Here is a 21,259-nt window from a genome sequence, read left to right as displayed (position 1 = left end):
GAACTCGTTAGGAACTCACCTTTCATCTCATATTATATATTGTCCTCCTATGACAAACACAATGTTTTTTTGTTTCAAATCTATTAGATATTTTAGATTAATGGTAGGAGGGACATCCCAGCTTCAAGTGGTTTCAAATTTCAGATCCTATGTCAAACAGGTGCAAAAAATGTTTCCAATGGCTTGCGGTGACCACAGATCGATTTCTAAGCAAAAATGTTGTCTGGAACCAGTACCAGAACCACGCAGGTCCCCTAAACAGGGTCTTTACATCTAAGAGATTTTAATATACAGCAAAAACATATCTGGACATACAGACACTTTCTGTGCTTCCCTTTGCCGCTGTAATGACACTCACCATCGCCAACATCCTAAACAATAAGTTATTACTACTAATAAGTGGATTATGCAATTATAATCAGGCTCATTATATAACTAAAACAGGCTCATGTCAAATAGTCTCCAACAAGTGCCTTCAGAAAGTATTCATACCTCTTGACTTATTCCACATTTTGTTGTGTTACAGCCTGAATTCAACATGGATTACATATCACCCATCAACACACAATACACCATAATGACAGTGCAAATATGTTTTTAGACATTTTAGCAAATGTGTTCAACATTTATTACAGAAACACCTAATTTTACATAAGATTTCACACCCCTTTTCTACGACAGTCCAAATTGATCTCTGGTACATCCAATATCCTTAGATCATCTTTGAGATGTCACTACAAATTGATTGGAGTCCACCTGTGGCCAATTCAATAGTTTGGATATGATTTAGAAAGAAACACACCTGTCTATATAAGGTCCCACAGTTGAAAGTGCATGTCAGAGCAGAAACTACAGTGCTTTCAGTGTCACGACTTCTGCCGAAGTCGTTGCCTCTCCTTGTTCGGGCCGTGCTCGGCGTTCGACGTCACCGGTCTTCTAGTCATCATTGATTCTTTTTTCATTTTGCATTGGTTTTGTCTTGTCTTCCCACACACCTGTTTTCAATCCCATTCATTACCTGTTGTGTATTTAACCCTCTGTTTCCCCTCATGTCTTTGTCAGAGATTGTTTTATTGTCAGTGTAGTGTGATTGTTGTATAGGTGCGCGTCGGGTCCTCGTACCCATGTTTGTGTGTTTATGAACATTTAGTGTTATGGAGCATACTCCGTGGACTTTATTAAAAGACTCCATTTTACACTCCATTTGACCCTCCTGTGCCTGACTTCCCTGCATCCTATTACACCTACGCATGACATTCAGAAAGTATTCAAACCCCTTGACTTTTTCCACATTTTGTTACGTTACAGCTTTATTAAAAAAAATCTTAAAATAAGGCTGTAACAATTAATCTACGCACAATACCCCATAATGACAAAGCAAAAAAACGTTTTTTTAGAAATGTTTGAAAATGTATAAAAATAGAAAAAAATATCTATATATCACATTTGCATAAGTATTCAGACCCTTTACTCAGCACTTTCATTATTCTGAAAAGTTATCAAAGCTGTCACCACAAACCCTACAGTACATGTACCTCCCCAGTTCGAGGGAATGCTGTAGTAAGGCCATTTTTCCAAACAACCAATAGATTCCATTCAGAGCACCTCTGAAAGGGATAACAACATTATAGACCGAAATACCATACGTAACATTAGCAGGTTACCCAGTGTCGGCATTGTTAACAGTTAACTTACAGGTACTGTACAATTCATTGTACAATGACTTTCTAGTTCACCCAAATTATTACCTCCTTCTCCTCTAATACACCAAGGGGCTGTCAAAACTCCTGCTACTGAAATACTTGGGAACAAAGTATTATCTGGTCTAGCAAACGATGGTGGGCCTGTGCAGTTGTGTAATGCAGAGAACGTCATGGGGTCAGGGTTATGTGGCATCTCCACTAAGAATAGTAAGTCCATTTGCGTTGTCATATTTACCCCTATGGGAAATACCACAAGCGGTAAACCTGCTCCTACCTTAACTCAATCAATCAAATGTATTTATAAAACCCTTCTTATATCAGCTGATGTCACAAAGGGCTGTACAGAAACCCAGCTTATAACCCCAAACAGCAAGCAATGCAGGTGTAGAAGCACAGTGGCTAGGAAAAACTCCATAGAAAGGCCAGAACCTAGGAAGAAACCTAGAGAGGAACCAGGCTATGAGGGATGGCCAGACCTCTTCTGGCTGTGCCGGGCGGAGATTATAACAGAACATGGCCAAGATGTTCAAATGTTCATAGATGACCAGTAGGGTCAAATAATAATAATCACAGTGGTTGTAGAGGGTGCAACAGGTCAGCAACTCAGGAGTAAATGTCAGTTGGATTTACATAGCCGATCATTCAGAGTATTTCTACTGCTCCTGCTTTCTCTAGAGAGTTGAAAACAGCAGGTCTGGGACAAGGTAGCACATCCGGTGTACAGGTCAGTGTTCCATAGTCGCAGGCAGAACAGTTGAAACTGGAGAAACAGCACGACCAGGTGGACTGGGGAAAGCAAGGAGTCATCAGGCCAGGTTTTCCTGAGGCATGGTCCTTGGGCTCAGGTCCTCCAACAGAAAGAAAAAAGAAAAGAGAGAAAATGTTAAAAAGAAAGAAAAGAAAGAGTGAGAGAGAGAGAAAAAGAGAGAGAATTAGAGAGAGCATACTTCAATTCACACAGGACACCAGATAAGACAGGAGAAATACTCCAGATATAACAGACTGACCCTAGCCCCCCGACACATAAACTGTTGCAGCATAAATACTGGAGGCTGAGACAGGAGGGGTCGTGAGACACTGTGGACCCGTCTGACGATATCCCCGGACAGGGCCAAACAGGTAGGATATAACCTCACCCACTTTGCCAAAGCACAGCACCCACACCACTAGAGGGATATCTTCATCCACCAACTTACTATCCTGAGACAAGGCTGTGTCTCTCACATGGATAGGCTGACCATTCCATAAAAATGGAGTTCAATAGGAGAAAGCCCTGCCTCCAGCTGTTTGCTTAGAAATTCTAGGGACAGTAAGGAGGCCTGCGTCTTGTGACCATAGCGTACGTGTAGGTATGAACGGCAGGATCAAATCGGAAAGATAGGGAGGAGCAAGCCCATGTAATGCTTTGTAGGTTAGCAGTAAAACATTTAAATCAGCCCTAGCCTTAACAGGAAGCCAGTGTAGAGAGGCTATCAATGGAGTAATATGATCAAATTTTCTGGTTCTAGTCAAGATTCTAGCAGCCGTGTTTAGCACTAACTGAAGTTTATTTAGTGCTTTATCTGGGTAGCCGGAAAGTAGAGCATTGCCGTAATCTAACCTAGAATAATAATCACAGTGGTTGTAAAGGGTGCGTAAGCATAGATTCATTTTTCTGCATCATTTTTGGACAGAAAGAAAGATTTTTGCGATGTTATGTAGATGGAAAAAAGCTGTCCTTGAAACAGTCTTGATATGTTTGTCAAAAGAGAGATCAGGGTCCAGAGTAACGCCGAGGTCCTTCATAGTTTTATTTGAGACGACTGTACATCAAGATTAATTGTCCGATTCAACAGAATATCTCTTTGTTTCTTGGGACCTAGAACTAGCATCTCTGTTTTGTCCGAGTTTAAAAGTGGAACATTTGCCACCATCCACTTCCTTATGTCTGAAACACAGGCTTCCAGAGAGGACAATTCTGGGGCTTCACCATGTTTCATTGAAATGTACAGCTGTGTGTTGTCCGAGGACAAAACATCTACAGAGATAAACTGACATCTTTCTGACAGATAAGATCTAAACCAGGCCAGAACTTGTCCGTGTAAACCAATTTGGGCTTCCAACCTCTCCAAAAGTATGTGGTGATCCATGGTATCAAAAGCAGCAGTAAATGTCTAGGAGCATGAGGACAGATGCAGAGCCTCAGTCTGACACCATTAAAAGGTAATTTACCACTTTCACAAGTGCAGTCTCAGTGCTATGATGGGGTCTAAAACCAGACTGAAGCATTTTGTATACATTGTTTGTCTTCAGGACGGCAGTGATTTGCCTGCGCAAAAGCTTTTCAATTGTTTTTGAGAGGAATGGGAGATTTGATATAGGCCAATATTTTTTATATTTTCTGAGTCAAGGTTTGGCTTTTTCAAGAGAGGCTTTATTACTGCCACTTTTAGTGAGTTTGGTACACATCCGGTGGCTAGAGAGCCGATTATTATGTTCAACATAAGAGGGCCAAGCACAGTAGTTCAGTTGTTTAGTTGGAATAGGGTTCAGTATGCAGCTTTAACATTTAGAGGCCATGATTATTTTTATCAATGGGCCAAGAGATATAGTATTAAAAAACTTGAGTGTCTCCCTTAATCTTAGGTCCTGGCAGAGATGTGCAGACTCAGGACAACTGAGCTTTGGAATACGCAGATTTAAAGAGGAGTCCGTAATTTCCTTTCTAATGATCGTGATCTTTTCCTCAAAGAAGTTAATGAATTTATCACTGCTGAAGTGAAAGCCATCCCCTCTTGGGGAATGTTGCTTTTTAGTTAGCTTTGTGACAGTATCAAAAATAAATGTTGGATTGTTCTTATTTTCCTCAATTAAGTTGGAAAAATAGGATGATCGAGCATCAATGAGGGCTCTTCAATAGTGCACGGTACTGTCTTTCCAAGCTAGTCGGAAGACTTCCAGTTTGGTGTGGTGCCATTTCCATTCCAATTTTCTGGAAGCTTGCTTCAGAGCCCGGGTATTTTCTATATACCAGAGAGCTAGTTTCTTATGATGTAACGGCGTTCTTCGTTTGTAGAAAGAGAGTCGGACCGAAATGCAGCGTGGTGGTTACTCATGACTTTAATGAAAAAAAGTGACACATGAAACAACTAATAAATACAAAACAACAAACGGAACGTGAAACTTATTACAGCCTATCTGGTGAACACTACACAGAGACAGGAACAATCACCCACGAAATACAAAGCGAAACTCAGGCTACCTAAATACGGTTCCCAATCAGAGACAACAAGAAACACCTGACTCTGATCGAGAACCGCCTCAGGCAGCCCAAACCTAACTAGACACACCCCTAATCATAGCAATCCCAATCCTATAAAACCCCAATGCGAAACACAACACGTAAACCCATGTCACACCCTGGCCTGACCAAAATATATAACGAAAACACAAAACACTAAGACCAAGGCGTGACATATGACAAATATTTTTTGTTTTTAGGGGTGCGACTGCATCTAGGGTATTGCTCAAGGTTAAATTGAGTTCCTCGGTTAGGTGGTTAACTGATTTTTGGATAGGTGGAGGGAGTCTGGAAGGGCATCAAGGAATCTTTGGGTTGTCCGAGAATGTATAGCATGACTTTTGATGATCCTTGGTTGGGGACTGAGCAGATTATTTGTTGTGATTGCAAACGTAATAAAATGGTGGTATGATAAACCAGGATTATGAGGAAAAACATTAAGTTCCACATTTATTCCACAGGACAAAACTAGGTCCAGAGTATGACTGTGGCAGTGAGTAGGTCCGCATACATGTTGGACAAAACCCACTGAGTCGATGATGGTTCCAAAAGTCTTTTTGAGTGGGTCTGTGGACTTTTCCATGTGAATATTAAAATCACCAAAATTAGAACATTATCTGCTATGACTACAAGGTCCGATAGGAATTAAGGGAAATCAGTGAGGAACGCTGTATATGGCCCAGGAGGCCTGTAAACAGTAGCTATAAAAAGTGATTGAGTAGGCTGCATAGATTTCATGACTAGAACATCAAAAGACGAAAAGGCAGGGGATATGGTCACTAGTGTAACCAGGAGGTGAGGCCTAATTTAACACAGTAAATTCATCAGGCTTAAGCCATGTTTCAGTCAGGCCAATCACATCAAGATTATGATCAGTGATTAGTTAATTGACTATAACTGCTTTGGAAGTGAGGGATCTAACATTAAGTAGCCCTATTTTGAGATGTGAGGTATCACAATCTCTTTCAATAATGACAGGAATGGACGAGGTCTTTTTTCCAGTGAGATTGCTAAAGTGAACACTGCCCAACCTAGATCGAGGCACAGACATGGTCTCAATTGGGATAGCTGAGCTGACTACACTGACTGGGCTAGTGGCAGATGTCTTGGAAATATTGAATCAAATATTTCTCAGATACCGGAGCTTGTGAATTCAAATAGACTTTATTACAAAAAGTAACAAAGCCGAGCAATTCCATGGAATAACTGCCTTCTCTTGTTACAGACCTCAGGCGTTTTAGGTTTCCACTTTCAGATAACACACATGGTCATTCCTCTCTATGTAGATGATTGACACCCCTTCACCTCTTGCTACCATCATCTTTCTGTCTCAATTCTTGCTTGTTTACAGATTATATTGGTGGCGTATCCATTGTAATGATACAAAAAAACAAGACACACACATAATGCAGGTGTCTGTCCAATGATACTCATAGGACTACACAATGGCTCTCCCCAAGCCTGTAATGGCACAGACATACATATACAATCACATGCATTAAAGCTAGTCACAGGACCAGGCAATAACTTCCCTCAGGCCTATAACAGCACATTTTCTGCTTACGTTCTGTTTTTACATGTCTAGTGATTAACTCCATGTTGATCCAGCTCTGTTCATTCACCTGGCCTCAGTCTTTATTCTGAATTAACTCTATGTTGATTCTGCTCACAACTTCTGGGAGAACAGTCTAGATACTGGAAAATCACCCATAGTCATGAATTTTCTCCTACATTGACCACTAAGCTGGCAGGCTGGCTAACAGCCTGATCTGCACCCTATCTCATTGTGGAGCTAAGGGAGTTAGAGCTCTGTCTATGTTTGTAGATTAGATGAGCACCCCTCCAGCTAGGATGGAGTCTGTCACTCCTCAGCAGGCCAGGCTTGGTCCTGTTTGTGGGTGAGTCCCAGAAAGAGGGCCAATTATCTACAAATCCTATATTTTGGGAGGGGCAGAAAACAGTTTTCAACCAGTGATTGAGTTGTGAGACTGCTGTAGAGCTCATCCCTCCCGCTAACTGGGAGGGGGCCAGAGACAATTACTCAATGCTTAAAAAAACAAGACACCTGTACCATGTCACATATAGAGTTGAAATGTATAGAATGTTGAGTTAGCATTCCAATATTGCACTTTATATACAGAAGACTGAAATACCTAACAATACCTTGACATAAAAACACCAGATTTTTGTTGTACGTTTTAATCTTTATTAATTATGAAATTATGAAAAATATGAATACCATGCGCCCAAAGAGGGCGCTTTTGGTCATTGACTGCAAACCAAAAAGTAACATTTTTGTGATTGTGTCAGGTTGAATACACCTTTTAAAAATGTCTATACATTAAGAACAGATTGTCCTGTTCTCCTCACATTCTATAACCCACAGGAACAAGATTTATAGAACATAGGAACAACAAAGTATAACATAGAAGAGCAACAATGGTCCACATTAAATGACAGTAGTTCAAATGATCAACGCTTAAAAACGACATTGAAAGGATGGATGAAAGAGCTTCGAGTCCGTGTTTGGCATTGCTTGACATTCCTTGGCCCTGAGCAGTGGTGGAAAAAGTACCCAATTGACATACTTGAGTGAAAGTAAAGATACCTTAACACAAAATGATTCAAGTAAAAGTGAAAGTCCCCCAGTAAAATACTACTTGAGTAAAAGTCTAAAAGTATTTGGTTTGAAATATACTTAAGTATCAAAAGTAAATGTAATTGCTAAAATATACTATACAAGTAAAAGTATAAATAATTTCAAATTCCTTATATTAAGCACCCCAGACGGCATTATTGTCCTGTTTATTTTCCTGTTTATTTTACGCTCCCAGACTCAGACATAATTTACAAACAAAGCATGTGTTTAGTGAGTCCGTCAGAATAGAGGCAGTAGGGATGACAAGGGATGTTCTCTTGATAAGTGTGTGAATTTGAAAATGTTCTTGTCCTGCTAAGCACTCAACATGTAACGAGTACGTTTGGGTGTCAGGGAAATGTATTGAGTAAAAAAAATATCATTTTCTTTAGGAATGCAGTGAAGTAAGAGTAAAAGTTGCCAAAAATATAAATAGTAAAGTAAAGTACAGATACCCCAAAAAACCACTAAGTAGTACTTTCAAGAATTTTTACTTAAGTACTTCACACCACTGGCCCTGAGTGACAGTGATTCTAGGTGTGTGTGTGTTTAAAGCGATATCCCCAATCCAAAAGAGGAACATTTGTCATCATCGACTTCGAGGGACAGCTAAGAGGTTGTGTGTGCGCGTCCAGATTTCACTATTCTCCATCAGACATTTGTCAGCTAGTTGGAGAGAGAGAGGTCAGATCTGAAAGTAAAAACGTAACAGAAACTGCAATTATTACATACAGTTGAAGTCAGAGTTTACATAGACTTAGGTAGGAGTCAATAACACTAGCTTTTCAACCACTCTACAAATTTCTTGTTAACAAACTATAGTTTTGACAAGTCGGTTAGGACATCTACTTAGGACATCTATGTAATTTTTCCAACAATTGTTTACAACAGATTATTTCACTTATAATTCACTGTATCACAATTCCAGTGGGTCAGATGTTTACATACACTAAGTTGACTGTGCCTTTAAACAACTTGGAAAATTCCAGAGAATAATGTCATGGCTTTAGAAGCTTCTGATAAGCCAATTGACATCATTTGAGTCAATTGGAGGTGTACCTGTGGATGTTTTTCAAGGACGACCTTCAAACTCAATGCCTCTTTGCTCGACATCATTGGAAAATCAAAAGAAATCAGCCAAGACCTCAGAAAAAAATTGTAGACCTCCACAAGTCTGGTTCATCCTTGGGAGCAATTTCCAAACACCTGAAGGTACCACGTTCATCTGTACAAACAATAGTACGCAAGTATAAACACCATGGAACCACGCAGCCGCCATACCGCTCAGGAAGGAGACACATTCTATCTCCTAGAGAAGAAAGTACTTTGGTGCGAAAAGTGCAAATCAATCCCAGAAGAACAGCAAAGGACCTTGTGAAGATGCTGGAGGAAACGGGTACAAAAGTATCTATATCCACAGTTAAACGAGTCCTATATCGACATAACCTGAAAGGATCGCTCACCAAGGAAGAAGCCACTGCTCCACAACCGCCATAAAAAAGCCAGACTACGGTTTGCAACTGCACAAAGATCGCCCTTTTTGGAGAAATATCCTCTGTCTGATGAAACAAAAATAGAACTGTTTGGCCATAATGACCATCGTTATGTTTGGAGGAAAAAGGGGGAGGTTTGCAAGCCGAAGAACACCATCCTAACTGTGAAGCACGGGGGTGGCAGCATCATGTTGTGGGGGTGCTTTGCTGCAGGAGGGTCTGGTGCACTTCACAAAATAGATGTGGATATATTGAAGCAAAATCTCAAGACATCAGTCAGGAAGTTAAAGCTTGGTCGCAAATGGGTCTTCCAAATAGACAATGACCCCAAGCATACTTCCAAAGTTGTGGCAAAATGGCCTAAAGACAACAACGTCAAGGTATTGGAGTGGCCATCACAAAGCCCTGACCTCAATCCCATAGAGAATTTGTGGACAGAACTGAAAAAGCGTGTGCAAGCAAGGCCTACAAACCTGACTCAGTTACACCAGCTCTGTCACGAGGAATGGGCAAAAATTCACCCAACTTATTGTGGGAAGCTTGTGGAAGGCTACCCGAAACGTTTGACCCAAGTTAAACAATTTAAAGGCAATGCGACCAAATACTAATTGAGTGTATGTAAACTTCTGACACACTGGGAATGTGATGATTGAAATAAAACATTCTCTCTACTATTATTCTGACATTTCACATTCTTAAAATAAAGTGGTGATCCTAACTGGCCTAAGACAGGGAATTTTTACTAGGATTAAATGTCAGGAATTGTGAAAAACTGAGTTTAAATGTGTTTGGCTAAGGTGTATGTAAACTTCTGACTTCAACTGTAAGTCCAAGTTATAAAATGTACTGGGGATCAATACATTCTAATAATTTACATGTTATATTCCGTGACTGGAGAGGTAGGAGGCAACCTTCCATAGAAATAGATCATACATGTAACCTGTATCATAAGGTAAACTGTATGCAACCTTACCTCTGAGAGCGGGCGGAGGACGTGTGGTCTTTACCAAGTTACTCTGAGAGAGAGCCTCCGTCATCCAGGAGAGGGCACTAGAACAGTACTCCAACTGGGAATGTGAGAGGGACGGAGAGAGAAAGAGAGAGAGAGAACCATGACGGATGTGGTCTGTTTAGTGCTGAGCAGGCAGATGTAACAGCTGCAGTCCAAATGCAGACACACACATACTTACGATTACACACTAACGAACACACGTGCGTGCACAGACACACACACACCCACTAAACCATCCCGCCCATTAAGGAGCACTGAAACTTCTGCCACGTGTGTCTGGTTGCCACTGGGCAGATAAAGCAGGGTGACACTAACCTCGGTCTCCAACATTCTCAGCCTGCGGTCGTGGTCCCGAATCTCTGCCATCTGCTTTAATACATTGTCCACCCTTCAAACATGACCACAACACAGGACCACAACAAAGGTTAGGGGTCAATTCACTTCTCAGTCCATTCAGGAAGTGAATTGAAATTCCGATTCATGAATTTAAAATGTTATTGACCCGATTCCTAACACAGGAGGATCCATCAGCTACAGCATCTCAAAACCATTCTATTCATGGGCCAGAAAGAAGCCGAGCTGTTAACTGAAGCTGTTAAATGAATGTGGCATTTAGTCTAGGTCTCACTTGACGGAGGTGCGTTTGAGTCTCTCTGAGTCTTTCTCTCTCTCTCGTTTGTTCTGGGCAAAGAGTATATTCTCCTTCTGGATGGCCTCCCACGTGTTCAGTCTACTGGCCTCCCTACCATGGATCTCCAGAACTGAATGAGGGATAGAGGAGGAGGGGAAGAACAAAGAAATTGGGAAGAAGAGAAAATTAGAAAAAAATACTCTTGAAGGAAAATGGAAGTGGACTTCTAAAATACTTGAAGTTCAATACTTGAAGTGAATTATCTGATCACTGGTCTTCCTACAGGGCCGGAGTTATGATCATTTATTTGACCGAGATGGGCGAGACAGCATCAGATGTATGAGCTGTATATAGTAAGACTGAGGGGCGCTCACTCTGATGCATTCTCCGGGGAGATAGTTCCAGCCAGTTGCGAATTGAAGGAAAGTTGGTGGGTGCACAGTGTACTGTTAAGATGCTGGAATAATTTTGGGACTAATGTGCGAAGATATCCTACTTTTTGAAGTGATTTGTTTGACAACCAAATTAAAACATAACTGGTTGTGTTGATGGCACATTAAAAGGTAATACCTTTTTACAGTTAAATGACATGCCTTTTTTTTATACCTACATAGGAGGTCCCATGAAAAAATGTGCCACATTATAGAAATCAAATGCCTTTCCAACTGATTTGTTCTGTCGCCGGCACTGTTTTCCTCCCTCTCCCCCCCCCCCCTCCCCTCCTCACGCTCTCCCTCCCATTCCCTCCCTCTCCCTCTATCTCCCTCCCTCTCTCACCAAAGTGTTTGATCTTCGTGGAGGGGATCTTGCGGATGTGTCTCTTGATGATGAGGTGGAGGTGGGAGATGAGGATGAAGGGTGGTGCCAGGCAGGGTCTGGAGTGATACTCCACGATCAGATTGTAGCGCTGGAACTTCCAGTAGTTGTCGCTGTGCTCCTGCACTTTGGAGAACGTGTGACTGGAGGAAAGGCAGAGAGAGGGAGACAGTGAAAAGGCTGAATATCAGGAAATAGGTGACTCTCGCTCATATAAAAAAAGTTTGGTTTTATTATATTTTTTAGTTCATGACATTTTGAGCCCCAATGACACACAGATAAAGCAGAGCCAGAAAAACATGCCATTAGGAAAACACTCAAATACAAAAACACTATTCCAAGACACCCTGAGGAACTAGATGAAATAAGAGAAATTCAACCCACGGATTAGAGGGGCCTATTGAATGAGTGACGATCTGTCGAGGGGAACACAAGGAGAGTGAAACAGGGATATGGAAGGGGCGCTAGATGGGAAAGAAGGACAGAGAGCTTATTCTCATTGAAGAGAGTTGCAGTAGAGGTATTGGGACGAAATGTCGCTGGGCCAATTGTACAATGCCCTATGGGACTCCCAATCATGGCTGGTTGTGATACAGCCTGGATTCAAACCAGGGTGTCTGTAGTGATGCCTCTAGCACTGAGATGCAGTGCCTTAGACCAATGCGCCACTCGGGAGCCCTCTAATAAAAATCAGAAGACGATTCAAACTGTTTTGGCTATACAACATTCTGCAGATCTCCAAAGTAAGCATGGCAACAAACATGATTTGGAGGTAGGGCTACGTTTGATTAATATTACAGTAATGTCTCGAGAATGAATACATCTCTAATCTCTTGATAACTTCCTCAACACTCGTCAATGTGAAGAGCTAGAGAGAGGGAAAGGTAGACAGAGAGTGGAAGAGGGAGAGAAAGTAAAAGAGGGACAGACAGAGGGTCCATTACCTGAACATGGCGATGAGCAGGTTGACCAGGAGGATGTTGGTGACCAGCAGGAAGATGACCAATAAGATGACCACCAGCCAATTGTGGTCGGTACTCATGCAGGGCTCTGCCCCCGCCTCGACCAGAGTGGCGTTATTGGTGCACTCTATCCCCTCATCCAGTTTATCAGCTACCGACATAGAGACAGGGAGACGAGGGCAGGAGGCAGTGAGAGGGGGAGAGTTTGAAAGGATGGGAAGAAGCAGAAGGAGGGGTGTGAAAATAAATATTTAAAATGGTAGGGCAAAGAGGGTAGATTGGGTAGGGGTTGATGTAAGGGGGGATGCAGAAAGAGAGGAGTGAAAGAATAGAGAAAGAGAGAGAGAAAGAGAGAGAGAAACCAGTAATATATATATATTTGTTTTTATTTAGCAGACTCTCTATTCCAGAGCGATTAAAAGTTAGTGGATTCATTTTAAAATATCTAGGTGAGATTATACTATGTTACATACACATGTAAACCACATTCATACACAAACATCAACGCACCATCCATTTCGTGTATGGGGATCTGTCCAAATATGTGTAGGTATGGCCTGTAGAACACTCTGCGAAATATCCAACCGGGACGGGGGTCGTAGGAGTAGAGCAGCGCCTGATTGGCTACGCCGTAGGCCAGGAGCCACACCGCCAGGAAGAACAGGAAGAAGAATATGTCTTTCATCTGCCAATCAGGAGGGGAACAGATATTCATTGGGAAAAATGGCATCACCATCTAGTGTTCAGTTTTGATACTAGTCGTTACTGCCAAAACCAGCACCTGGAGCTAGACCATAGAGACAGATAGAGGACTCTAGTGCCCAAAAGCCCATGTTAGCATGGCCAGCGCCATTATGAACTTCCACAATCTTTAAGTAGTCAACTGGGTGGGACTTCCTATGGGCTAAGGAAGGATCACAATGCGGGTCATCAGGAGGGATCAGCCAATTACAATTGTAAGCAAACATTCCATAACTGCAGGTGGCAATACATCACAAACATTGGCTTCATACCTGTTATAACAATACACTCTAGGTGGCATTATGCACCTTCAGAGACAGTAGATGAAGCGAGGCATCCCACTCCCTTATTTTTTCTGATTGAGGCGGGGCTGCTTTGGTCTACTTACTGCCCACACCCGCGGAGGGTGTGCCCCAGAGACAGTAGAGAAAGGAGACATCTCGCTGCCAAAAAAATGTGCCAGTGATATGTTGGAGCAGGGCGGGTGGGGCGACCCGAGCGGGGAGGGGACAATATGTAGACCAAATCCAGCTGTTTCCTCTCTTATGTGAGCATCCCAGCGATTAGAGAGGAAACGTGCGCTCATGTAGGAAAGCATTCTCACACGAGAGAGGGAACGCCCACTTACATAGACAGGAACCTTGAAAAAAAAATGAAATGGTGAAGTCGTGGAGTCATTCATCTTAATTTATCCACCATCTTTGGCAACCTTTCAGTTTGTCTGCCAACTCATGGAAGTAGTAGAATACAACGACGCAATGTCTAAGTCTACTATTTAGACACTGCAGTGCACAGGGTTTTCTCTTTCTTTTTAGAAAGCACTCACCATTTTCTCAACAATGATTATCTTGGGTCCCAGCTGTTTGTGGATGGCGAAGATGTGGATGAGACGGAGGGTAAACACCATGTAGTCCACAGCCAACACAGCACGGCCAAACTCATAGGACCACGGGAACATTCTAGAACACACAACTAACTTCTTGGTTACAGTCCCAGACACACACACACACACACACACACACACACACACACACACACACACACACACACACACACACACACACACACACACACACACACACACACACACACACACACACACACACACACACACACACACACACACAATCCATATATTTATCCATTTATTTATTAGGATACACATTAGCTGTTGCTGATGCAGCTGCTACTCTTCCTGTGGTCCATATACAAAACATAAAATATGACAAATTACATTACATTAATAGATAAGAACAGCTCAAGGACAGAACTACATACATTTAAAATAATCATGTAAATAAAAAGCCTTGTTAACATCGAAACACAGAAACATAAACACATTACACCTTCCTAATATTGAGTTGCACCTCTCCCCCCTTTGCTCCCTGAACAGCCTCAATTCTTAGGGGCATGGACTCTACAACGCGTCGAAAGCATACCACAGGGTTGCTGTCCCATATTGACTCCAATGCTTCCCACAGTTGTGTCAAGTTGGCTGGATTGTCCTTTGGGTGGTGAATCATTCTTGATACACAACCCAGTAGCGTTGCAGTTCTTGACACAAACAAGTGCGCCTGGCTCCTAACACCATACCCCGTTCAAAGGCACTTACATTTTGTGCCTTGCCCATTCACCACCTGAATGATACACAATCCATGTCTCAATTGTTTCAAGACTTAAAAATACTTCTTTAACCTGTCCTCTTCTGCTTCATCTATACTGATTGAAGTGGATTTAACAAGTGACATCAATAAGGGATCATAGCATTCACCTGGATTCATTCACCTGATCAGTCTGTCATGGAAAGAGCTTCATGTTCTTAATGTTTCGTATACTCAGTATCTTCTTGTAGCTACTGTAAATGCACACACCTGCAGCACATTCCCAGTGCAAAGAGTGAGATGGCTGTGATGTCACACTTATTCCACATGTCCTCAATGTAGAGCTTCATTCTCTGATATAAAGTGGTGTTGCCCCTGAAGAATGTCTGGTGAAGAGAGAGAGAGGGGGAAAGTGTGTGTGTGAGAGAGAGTAGATGGTCATTAATATATATCTACAGTCACCTACAAAATTATTGGTTCCCTTGATAATGATGAGCAAAAAAGACTGTATAAAACAAATAATACAAATACTGAGCTATATTGTATGCAAAAAATATAATAATAATGTTATTGTATTATAGTAATCCCTAATCAAAAGGCATTATATAATATAATAGTATAATAGGATTCTGATTTGGGTGACAAAATCCTAAAGGATCCAATCGGATTACTTTTCTAGTCCAATAGAATCGTACAGGATTCTCACAATCCTATAGGATTTTGTGTCACCTCTATCAGAATCCTATTGGAATCCTACTGGACACTCTTTAGAGGACAACCTGCTGAAGACAACCAGCTTCATGTCGGAGTGATACAAACGTGTGGGATGTATGCACTGTTTAAAACAAACACTGTCCAAAGGCCACACTGAATTTGAGAATAATTTTAATATCGCTGGTTAGAAGAGAATTTGCTGAAGACATACGATCTAAATTCTAGAACATCGCATGGAAGTTTTGGGAGGCTGCCGAAACAGGGAAGGAAACAAATCAGTTGCTTTGTTATTTATTTTCAACAACTCACAACCAGGCACAGGATATCAACAGTGACAACGGTTGGCTGTTATTTGAGCGATAGTTTGTCTCTCAAATCCATGTATACAGTAGGTGTAAGGACAGCAATATTTCCCTGCCATTTCAGTTTGAAAATTATAGTAGAATTCTAAGTCCTAAGACCTGCCAGCACATTTGACAAAAACAGTACAAAACCAATGATATTGATCTGTTTTCAAGCCATCGATATTGTCATTGTCATTAGTATAAACATTTATAATAACATCACTAATCTGAGGTAAAAAAGGATGTGCAAGTACCCTCAATTCAATGTGGTCAAAACGTGAGGTTGTGTAATATACTGTATTAACACATACTTTCCACGTACAGGAATTTAGCGCAATTTAAAATAATAGAATATGTAAAAAAATAAATCAATATTTTAATTTAGGCTGATAGCATTACACATATCACTAGTTTAACCATTTACAGAGTAAAACAATTATCTTTTGCACAATTTAACCGGGCACTCTAGAAAGACCTTCCATAGCAACTGTGCAGCAGCCCGTTTGTTTGATCTGCATACTTATAACCGGTCAAGCCATAGTATGGATATAATTCTATTAATTGTTATTTCAGACCACATTGTATGGACAACACAACTGGATAAACACAGCTTAATTGGACATCTCAGCGCTAAATATGGGACAGAAACCTGAACACATACATTAAACTGCAATCAAGATTAAACTGAGAAACAGCCTCCCTCCGATGTCTCCAGAGCACAATCTTCAACTACACCAGTGATAATTCCCTGAGGTTCTCAACCTCTTCAACACACGATCACAATACGAGAGTGATTCAAGGCTGCATGTTCATTTAGAGTATGACCAATACAAAGTTTCAAAATCTGATAGGATTTTCTATAGAATGTTTGGGGGGAATCCTACAGGATTTTTTGACTAGGGATACAATTGCTCTGAGGCCAGAGATTTTGTTTAACAAGTAATACAACAAAACGATAGGCGTGAAATGATTGGCACGGGTCCCTGTTTTCAATACGTTGTGAACCCTACCCTAGCGAGGATAACGGCTGTAGTGACTAAATTGTCAAATAGAACAGTACCAATACAATTTTCATCCTAATCCTTCAGCCACAATGGAGAGTGGTAAATGATTAGTCGTGACACATACAAATCCAATGTCCAGAGTTCGATTTAAGTAGAAAAATAATATCTATATATTTGTTATTACTTTGTGGGAATACTTCAACAAATTTTGGGGTGACTTTCTGGTGATTTTACAGTCTTTTTGGACCCTGTCCTGTTGCCAACACCTGCTGTAGGCCTTTGAACTGTATTCCCCTTCAGCCAGTAGGGGGGGTACACACACTTCACAGAAGATTAGTGGCAATCGCACACATACAGTGCCTTCTGAACAAATTCATACCCCTTGACCCACATTTTGTTGTTACAGCCTGAATTCAAAATTGATTAAACATATTTCTTTCCCTCACCCATCTGCACACAATACCCCAGAATGACAAAGTCAAAAACATGTTTTTAGAATTGTTTGCAAATTTATTGAAAATAAAATACAGAAATATAATAAAAATTCCCTGTCTTAGGTCAGTTAGGATCACCACTTTACTTTAAGAATGCGAAATTTCAGAATAATAGAGAGACTGATTTATTTCAGCTTTTATTTCATTCATCACATTCCCAGTGGGTTAGAAGTTTACATACACTCAATTGCTTCAATATATCCACATTTTCCTACCCCATGACGCCATCTATTTTGTGAAGTGCGCCAGTCCCTCCTGCAGCAAAGCACCCACACAACATGATGCTGCCACCCCCGTGCTTCACGGTTGGGATGGTGTTCTTCGGCTTGCAAGCCTCCCCCTTTTTCCTCCAAACATAACAATGGTTATCATGGCCAAACAGTTCTATTTTTGTTTCATCAGGCCAGAGGACATTTCTCCAAAAAGTATGATCTTTGTTGATATAGGTTAAGTCGATATAGGACTCGTTTACTGTGGATATAGATCCTTTTGTACCTGTTTCCTCCAGCATCTTCACAAGGTCCTTTGCTGTTGTTCTGAGACTGATTTGCACTTTTCGCAACAAAGTTCGTTCATCTCTAGGAGACCGAATGCGTCTCCTTCCTGAGCGGTATGACGGCTGCGTGGTCCCATGGTGTTTATACACCTATTGATTGTACAGATGAATGTGGTACCTTCAGGCATTTGGAAATTGCTCCCAAGTATGAACCAGACTTGTGGAGGTCTACAATTTCTTTCTGAGGTCTTGGCTGATTTTTTAAAATTTACCCATGATGTCAAGCAAAGAGGCACTGAGTTTGAAGGTAGGCCTTGAAATACATCCACAGGTACAATTGACTCAAATCCAATTGACTCAAATGAGGTCAATTAGCCTATCAGAAGCTTCTAAAGCCATGACATAATTTTCTGGAATTTTCCAAGCTGTTTAAAGGCACATTCAACTTAGTGTATGTAAACTTCTGACCCACTGGAATTGTGATACAGTGAATTATTAGTGAAATAATCTGTCTGTAAACAATTGTTGGAAAAATTACTTGTGTCATGCACAAAGTAGACGTCCTAACCGGCTTGCCAAAAAATATAGTTTGTTAACAAGACATTTGTGGAGTGGTTGAAAAACGAGTTTTAATGACTCCAACCTAAGTGTATGTAAACCTCCGACTTCAACTGTAAGTATTTACACCCAGGTCAATACTTTGTAGAAGCTCCTTTGGCGGTGGATTCAAGTCTGGGCTCCAGCTGGGCCACTCACGGACTTTCACATTCTTCTTCTGAAGTCCTCCCAGCGTTGCTTTGGCTGTGTGCTTGGGGTCATTGTCCTGTTGGAACGTAAATCTTCGCCCCCTAGTCTAAGTTTGTTTGCCCTCTGAAGCAGGTTATCATCAAGGATTTGCCTGTATTTGGCTCGAGCCTTAGAAGTCTCCCTACCGCTGAAAAGCATCCCATTGCATTATGTTGCCACCACGGTAGGGATGGTGTTAGACGGGTGATAAGCAGTGCGTGGTTTTCTCCAGACTTTGCATTCAGGCCAAAGAGTGTTTCTTGGTCACCTCCCTGACCAAGGTACTTCTTGTCCGGTGGCTCAGTTTGGTCGAACGGCCAGCTCTAGGCAGGGTAGTTCCATATTTTTTCTCTCCATTTCCAAATTATGAAAGTTTCAACACTTTAGAAATTGTTTTATACCCTTCCCCAGAAATATGCCTCATCACAATTATATCTCAGATATCTATTGACAGTTCCTTAGACTTCAAGGTATAGTTTCTGCTCTGACATTCACAGTCAGCTGTTGGACCCTATACAGTGCATTCAGAAAGTATTCAGACCCCTTGACATTTTCCACATTTTGTTAAGTTACAGCATTATTCTAAAATGGATTAAATCATTTTCATTTTTCACCCTCATCAATCTACACACAATACTCCACAATGACAAAGCAAAAACAGGTTTTCAGAAATGTTTGCAAAAATAAATAAATAAAATGGAAATACCACATTTACATAAGTATTCAGACCCTTACTCAGTACTTTGTTGAAGCACCATTGGCAGCGATGTACAGCCTTGAGTCTACTTGGGTATGACGCTACAAGCTTGGCACATCTGTATTTGTGGAGTTTCTCCTCTCAAGTTCTGTCAGGTTGGATGGGTGTTGCTGCACAGCTATTTTCAGGTCTCTCCAGAGATGTTGGGATGGGTTAAAGTCCAAGCTCTGGCTGGACCACTTAGAGGACATTCAGAGTCCCGAAACCACTCCTGCGTTGTCTTGGCTGTGTGGTTAGGGTCGCTGTCCTGTTGAAAAGTTGAACCTTTGCCCCAGTCTGAGGTCCTGAGCACTCTGGAGCAGGTTTTCATCAAGGATCTCTCTGTACTTTGCTCCGTTCATTTTTATATCGATCCTGACTAGTCTCCCAGTCCCTGCCACTGAAAAACATCCCCACAGCATGCTGCCACCACCATCCTTCACCGTAGGTAAGGTGCCAGGTTTCCTCCAGACATGACGCTTGGAATTCAGGCCAAAAAGTTTAATCTTGTTTCTCATGGTCTGAAAGTTCTCTAGGTGCCTGTTGGCAAACTCCAAGTGGGCTGTCATGTGCCATTTACTGAGGAGTGGCTTCTGTCTGGCCACTCTACCATAAAGGCCTGATTGGTGAAGTGATGCAGAGATGGTTGTCCTTCTGGAAGGTTCGCCCATCTCCACAGAGGAACTCTGGAGCTCTGTCGGAGTGACGATCAGGTTCTTGGTCACCTCTCTGGCCAAGGCCCTTCTTCTCTGATTGCTCAGTTCGGCTCGGCGGCCAGCTCTAGGAAGAGTTTTTGTGGTTTCAAATGTATTCAATTTAAGAATGATAGAGGCCACTGTGTTCTTGGGGACATTCAATACTGCAGACATTTTTTGTTACCCTTCCCCAGATCTGTGCCTCGACACAATCCTGTCTCGGACCTCTACGCACGATTCCTTCAAACTCATGGCTTTGTTTTTTGCTCTGACATGCGCTGTCAACTGTGGAACCTTATATAGACAGGTGTGTGCCTTCACAAATAATTTCCAATCAATTGAATTTACCACAGGTAGAGACTCCAATCAAGTTGTAGAAACATGTCAAAGATGATCAATGGAAACAGGATGAACCTGAGCTCAATTTCGAGTCTCATAGCAAAGGGTCTGCCAAGAGTGTTCAAAGCTGTCATCAAGGCAAAGGGTGGCTACTTTGAAGAATCTAAAAGATTAAATATAATTGGTTTCACACTTTTTTGGTTACTACATGATTCCATATGTGTTATTTCATAGTTTTGATGTCTACAGTATTATTCTACAATGTAGAAAATAGTTTAAAAAAAAAGAAAAACCCTTGAATGAGTAGGTGTGTCCAAAAGTTTCACTGGTGCTGTATGTAAATGAGATATTTTCTGTATTTAATTTTCAAACAATTAGCAAAAATTTCTAAATACATGTTTTCACTTTGTCATTATGGAGTTATGTGTAGATTAATGTAAGCCATTTTGAATTCAGGCTGTAACACAACAAAATGTGGAATAAGTCAACGTGTATGAATACTTTCTTAAGGCACTGCAATTAATGTTTTATTTTTCCAAAACCATACCACAAGTGATTTGTCACGTGTGACTCAGTTAAGATGGTGTTGAGATGGTACCGACAGTTAGGGCAGCCATGCTTCTAGCTCCTAAGCCACTGAAGTATTTAAAAAAAAATTATTTCTTACATTACTAGTCCAGAAATGTTTTGGTGTTATTACATCACAACTTGCAGGCTTGTTTTCGAGTTGCTGTGCGTTTTGTTGCCAACCTGTTTTGCTACCTGACAACTTTA

At 41.3% G+C, this 21,259-nt stretch overlaps 1 protein-coding gene across 1 annotated transcript in view; it reads right to left on the bottom strand.

The window, feature by feature from the left end:
* Positions 1-7,166: 7,166 nt before the first annotated feature.
* LOC109893126 (transient receptor potential cation channel subfamily M member 4-like) overlaps positions 7,167-21,259 on the bottom strand; it is a 70,825-nt gene continuing 56,732 nt past the window's right edge. The window contains exons 19-27 of the mRNA XM_020486190.2: positions 15,148-15,263; positions 14,103-14,235; positions 13,046-13,220; positions 12,518-12,686; positions 11,535-11,716; positions 10,755-10,887; positions 10,442-10,514; positions 10,088-10,181; positions 7,167-8,312 (exon numbers count right to left, since the gene is read on the bottom strand). Of these exons, the coding sequence (XP_020341779.1) occupies positions 8,284-8,312; positions 10,088-10,181; positions 10,442-10,514; positions 10,755-10,887; positions 11,535-11,716; positions 12,518-12,686; positions 13,046-13,220; positions 14,103-14,235; positions 15,148-15,263 (1,104 nt within the window). The 3' untranslated portion in view covers positions 7,167-8,283. The remainder of the gene's footprint in view (positions 8,313-10,087; positions 10,182-10,441; positions 10,515-10,754; positions 10,888-11,534; positions 11,717-12,517; positions 12,687-13,045; positions 13,221-14,102; positions 14,236-15,147; positions 15,264-21,259) is intronic.

This window comes from Oncorhynchus kisutch, linkage group LG6, assembly GCF_002021735.2.
Source record: "Oncorhynchus kisutch isolate 150728-3 linkage group LG6, Okis_V2, whole genome shotgun sequence".
Taxonomy (NCBI): Eukaryota; Metazoa; Chordata; class Actinopteri; order Salmoniformes; family Salmonidae; genus Oncorhynchus; species Oncorhynchus kisutch.
This window is presented reverse-complemented; position numbering and strand designations above follow the sequence as displayed.